The 6,167-nt window shown below is 36.6% G+C and overlaps 1 protein-coding gene across 1 annotated transcript; it reads right to left on the minus strand.

Moving 5' to 3' along the window:
- Window positions 1-689: 689 nt before the first annotated feature.
- LOC149012275 (E3 ubiquitin-protein ligase Os04g0590900-like) lies at window positions 690-2,507 on the minus strand. The gene has a single exon (XM_089158782.1). The coding sequence runs from the start codon at window positions 2,041-2,043 to the stop codon at window positions 949-951; it is 1,095 nt and encodes a 364-aa protein (XP_089014908.1). The 5' UTR covers window positions 2,044-2,507; the 3' UTR covers window positions 690-948.
- Between the last annotated feature and the right edge of the window lie 3,660 nt (window positions 2,508-6,167).

Here is a 6,167-nt window from a genome sequence, read left to right on the forward strand (position 1 = left end):
ATGATTTAAGTTGTGATTATTCAGTTTTTCACGGTACAAAATCTCGCCCGAGTTCGCCTGTTCACCGCGGTGAGATTTCGCGGATCTCCATGCCTCATACATGTCTTTCTCATAACCAAACTAAAAAATAACAAAGCCTCTACCAATGGAGTACAAACTCACCTGAGCATCTAATTTCCAATTCCTCACTTCCTCACAATTACCATGGTGGCTTTGCTAAAACCAAATCATCTAATGAAGGAGAATTTGAACAAGTTACATTGATGCTCATATTCAGCCTATGGAATAACACAAGTACAGTTCCTTGCTTGGATCCACTTGGGCAAACCTTCCACACACAAAAAAAAACACGCAGAAAAAAGAAAAGGCCATAAGATTAGCTCATGAACTTTCTTCCTTGTTTAATGAACTTCTCATATGGTTTATAAAAAATTATTGTATTAAAAGATGAGCGACAGAATCTTAGTGACCCATCGTATAATATTCTCTCTCTCAAAAACGCATAAGAACAGAGTGTAGCCAGTTTTATATAACTTGACACATAATGTGTAGGTTTTTTATTTAATTGAAAGGCCCGTTAATGATTACAAATATAATTACCTAAATCATTTGGTTTAGTACTGTCTCATTAAGTTACTACAGTGCTTAAAAAGGAATCATTAATGAAGAAGAAGCACGATCAAAAGAATATTAGTGAAGAGAAGAGAAGGGGGGGAAATTCACTATAACATGTAATGAAGCCACTGCACCCAAAACCCAATCTGGGTCAGCAAGTTTACAAAGAAACCAAGAAAAATACAAGTTTCTGAGAACTTAAATGGGTTCTCTGTTCAATGCTTATGAAGAGAATTCCAACACAAACCATATTGATCTAATCTCTCCTTTTGTTGCTTAAGAGTTCAGCAATTCAAACAACCCTGCTATTTCACTTAACTGTCTTGAAATATTTCACAGAGGAATCATTGTATTCCTCCCTCTTCCATTTCTTGTGAAGAACAATCTCCCACTTGAAAATGATCTCTTCATGGTAATGGGAGTCATAACACAATGCAAAGCCCTGCTTTTATTGCTAGACTTGCTGTGTTCACCTCGTGGTTTTAATGATCCAACATCCATCTGAACCTGGTTATCCTCCAGCTCAGAGTCATCATCTTGATTAATTTCAAGAATATCAGCAATTGAGATCTGACTTTGACAGTAATCCATCGAAACCGATCGTCTAATAGGTTGAATGCTTTCTTCTCTGATCTCAATGATAGTGTCTCTCTGCTCTAATTGCCCCAAATCACTTGATGCCCTTGAATGGGTCTTTGGAACATCATCTCTCCCCTGACTATCCTCTTCCCAATCATCCCTTTCTGGAGCTTCTTCAGCAACTACTGCATCATTCTCATTTCGAGTTTCCTGTGAAGGCTCATCTTCTGGAAGACTTTCATGGACTGGAGACAGTACTTGAAGTGGCAATGGACTCGATATAACGATATTTGCGCGACAGAGGGGGCAATTAGAATGAGCTCTTAGCCATGTATCAATGCAAGAAAGGTGAAAAGCATGGCTGCACTTGGGTAACAATCTTACCTTTTCATCTTCTTGAAATTCATTTAGACAAACAGAGCAATCTGTTTCTTCAACAAACCCATCTCCCTTTTTATACTTGCAAACAGTGATGGATTTGATCAAGGTTTCATCTAATCCACCAGTAAGGGCTTGCCATTGTTCATTATTCATCGATTCACCATTCTCATCGAATTCTTCGTTCGGATCACGGTTTCCTGTTCCCTGTGATTCTCTATTCCTACCACAGTACTTAGAGATGAGGATATAATAGCTAGCAAGAAGGAAAGCACTAGCCAAAATGCCAATTATTGCAATAACTAGAGGAGAGAAGTGAGGGTTTGAGCCTTCATCCATGAAATCATAGGGAGGTGGGGGAGGAAAGATGATGTAGCACCACTGTGGGCAATATGAACTACAAAAACCCTGTGAACAGTCTTTAATATTATCATATGGAACCCATGCTTGTGGACTCCCAACAGACCCCATGGCCAATCTCTGTTACTAATTCCACTTGCACTTATTACATATTCCCCTTTTCACCAAACATAACCAGAAACAACTTAAGAAGCTTGGGATGAAAAAGATCTTATAAGTTGATCTATTGGAAACAGAAAGAAGGAAGGATCAAGTACCTGTGCTCTTGTATCTGATGATGGCTTGGCTCTTAAATCATGAAAGAATCTGAAATGAATTCATGAAGAAAATCTGATACCGAGTAGCACAATAAGACTGGAAGTGTGAAGGGAGATCTTATGATGAACCAATCTTGCAGAGGCAGGAAAAGCAGCAACTCAACTAGGTCTTAGATGTAAAGCAAAGCAAAGAGGTAGTGATGGATCTTCTTTTTTAAAACCCTTTTTTCTTCTTTTGCTTTCTTTCTTGGAGATGATGGTTTGTTGACAAAGAAGATGATGTTGGTTAGGTTTTACTCAAAAGTAATCAAAGATAAATATTTGTTTCCCAACTAGTTGCAGATGGGAAACTGTTTATATATAGCATCATATTCTCTCCTCCCTATTTTTTTTTTTTTTTTTTTTAAATGGAGCCAAAAAAAAAATTTTAAAGAAAGATTCTGTTTCAAGTTCTTAAATTGAAATTAAATTACTTTTTCAGATTACCACTTTATATTGTCGAATATTCTGAGAGAGAAATAAGGCACTAGGACATATGGGGCTGCAGCAAGGCTGGGTTGAGATAGATTGGGTTTATTGAAATCCTGATTCCGACCCTAAATACTTTAGCTAACCCGAACTTATAAGGCCTAAGCCAACTCAAATACACAAATCTTAACCTTAACCTTGATATATAAGACCATGTTAAGTCAAGACAACCGCTCAACTCCAACAACCCTGACCCTGACCCTGACCCTGATCACAAAAGAAAAAAACAATATGTAATTCCGTATTATTGCCCTTCATGTACCTAAAAGATCCTACATGATGATGGGTAAGTCTGGCCTGGCCAAATCAAAAATCTTCACCCAAGTGCAAAACAATTTTAACTCGACCCTAACACATCCATAAGACTAGAATTTTGGGTCCAAACCTTATCGACATTTAACATTGACCAAGGCAATTTCAAATTGTCAGGACCAAACATTCAATGCTAACCATGCTTGTAAATGGTCTATTTTAGTACACTTGTTTTTCCTTGTTTATTTGGTAGGAAACTAGTGTAAAGTTGTTAAAATTCCATTAAATTGGGGTTGGATAATCAAGTGGTTAGGTGTTGAAAACTGTGAGTTTGGCTAATTGTATGGGTTTTGAGTAAATTCGGGCTGGTCTAATAGATCTGACAACTCTTTTCAACAGATGATTATGTGTATTTTAAGAGTTAACCTTTACAAAAAGTAATGGAGATTGAAGAGTATCTAACAAGGTTTAGTAGGTATTTCACATTCTTGATGAGAAAAGCTCTCTTACTTCTTAATTACTTCAGTGTCAGTCAAGAGGTAGCTTTCTTTGAGAACCTATTCTCACCTTCTCAGTCACACCAGCTTACCCCTCCCTCTTCTCTTGGACCACCCTAGAAATAGCCTAAAATCTCTCCCTTTTGCAAGTCATGACAATCCAACCACCCTAAACTGCAAATTAACTAGTCTAATCCATTTTATCTAAATTCCTTTACCTACTGATAATTTTGTAGGGCCAAAAGCCAAGCCATCACATGGTTCCTGCACCTAATAAGTGTGCAAAACTGTATGGTATCTATAATTCAATACAGTAGGGAAACATGTTAACTGAATTAAAACCATATTATACCACTCTTGTATCCATATTTACAAATAGTATACAATTTCAGTACGAAAAATCAGTATGAAAATGACGTAGTATGATTTTGGTATGTAAATAGTACAAAACTTGTATGAATGCAATATGTCATATTTCAATATGTAAATGACATTAACATGATATGAAAATTGTATGGTTCGACACATACTGTCAATATGGTACGGTATCAGAAACTATTCTTAAAACTGCATCATTTTTTTGCTAAAAGAGTCATTTTATAAAGCGAAAAAGAAAAGAAGAAAAAAATACAGCATTAGAACCTTAAGAGGAACCAATTTCGCTCACCCGCAACAACAGTTGCCCCCAATACACTTTTCCTCATTGGTTTCTACTCACATTTGATAACTATTAATCATCAGAATTGGCCACTTACTGACATCCACTTTTGCTTAATACTGCATCATATTATTTTTTGAAACGATTTGATACAATTTGGTTTTATACAGTCGATTTTAATTTCATTATCCAACTTCACTACCGAATTGACACCCTTACCTACACCTAGGAATTAGAGCGCTGTAAAAGAACCCTCAACGATTCAATGTCATGAAATATAGAAATGAAAATCTAATGACCAAAAGAAATTGTGTTTGTGCGGAATCTGTGCTACTTACCACCATCCTTTGCGCAATTGTCTCCCTTAAAATCTTTTATTTCTTAGGAGTAAACCATACAGTTGGAGCATGTGGAGTTCCATAATCTTGTGTAAGATCCGCTAATATAGATAAGAATATCAGTACCTATCTAAAAACAATTCACTTGTCCTACCAAAAAATAAAAAAACAAGTTACTTGTGCGACCTAAGGTAAGAAAGCCATAAAACCATGGATTTATGGTTTTTAATTCGATCTAATTTATCACGATACTCCGATTAATTTTTTATTATTATTTTTTTTTTTAAATAAGGGCGACAATTACATAATATAATAAGAGAAAAAGACTATATTAAGCTAATTTCTAAAATAAGGACAACAAAACTGCTCCTCCCTAACAAATGATTGCAATCACACTAGGGAGCGCTTCAACATCAAGGTTAAGCTTATCGATTGACGGCATCATCGACTCCAACCAATCAACACATCAGTTGGTCTAGCGACATTATGGACCACTACCAAGATTACAACCATGGTTGGGAAGCATTATTTTCATCTCCAACGGGTAGAAAAAAATTTGAAAATTTCTCTCCCACCATCTAAGTTATCTTCTAATATTAATGCAACTTCCTGTGTTGTCTAATTTACTAAGAAGTGTTGGTTTCAACCACTAGAACAGCTCTGCGTTGGCATCAATTAAACTCTCTATTATCAACACTGTTAAAGACCAATGCTTCTACATAGGAGGTTAGAGTTCCCCTCGGGGTAAGGATGTCAATCAAGACGGGTTTCTGGAATCAGGACAGTACCAACTTTGAATATCGAAAACCAAAACCCCGCCGTCCTCCGCAAATTTAAACTAGGCGTTATGGTTTCGGTATTTACAAAAACGGTTCGGTACGGTTTCGGTATTAAATCGGTACGGGAAAACGGTTTAAACACAGTATCTAGTGTGGTACAATTTTGGTACGAATGAACTTATGCCACTTTTGTTATTATTTCATTAAGATCCTAATGAAATTGTGATCAACCAATCGATAGAATTTGAAATTAATAGAGATAAAGCAAGTAAATTTAATTAATAGAGACAAAACAAGTAAATCTAAGAAGAGGAATGAATGATGAAACGAAAAATTAAAATAGGGAATTAGGGATATGGTAAAGGTAAAGTGTTTTAATTGCAAAATTACAATTTATATCTCTTAATTTGGTACGATACCAATTCGATACGGTTTCGGTACGTACCGACGGTATGAGTATCTAAAACCGGAACCGTACCGAAGAAATTCGGTTTCGGTATGTACTGTACCGAATTTTGAACGGTACGATACAGTGCGGTTTTAGACGGCGCGGTTCGGTACGGTTAAACGGTTTCGGTACACAACTGACACCCTTATTTCGGGCCAGGGACGAAGCCCCGCCTATATTAATTATATAAAAAGTGCCTTGAGGATGTAGTCGTGGTGCGCGTAAGCTGGCCGAAATAAACTTCATTCAAAAAAAAAACACTGTTAATCATGTTAGTTTCTATTTTTTCCATTTCTAGTATTATCCCCAAATCCTATGTTTAAAGACACTATCTATAATTCATCTCTCAAATCTTGTGAGGATTCATGATTGGGAGAAAAAGACCACCGGGGGTGGTGGTCTAGTGGTCCCAAGCTCACTCCCAAGTGGTTTGGTAAACCTCATGTCCTAGGTTCGAATCCCCTCTGCTCCTCTGTTT

The sequence above is a fragment of the Hakea prostrata genome, chromosome 6 (assembly GCF_041222555.1).
Source record: "Hakea prostrata isolate BN-2017 chromosome 6, UWA_Hpros_2, whole genome shotgun sequence".
NCBI classification, from domain to species: domain Eukaryota; kingdom Viridiplantae; phylum Streptophyta; class Magnoliopsida; order Proteales; family Proteaceae; genus Hakea; species Hakea prostrata.

Coding starts and splice junctions, on each gene's coding strand:
- LOC149012275 (XM_089158782.1), bottom strand. CDS start 2,043: ATGGGGTCTGTTGGGAGTCCACAAGCATGGGTTCCATATGATAATATT.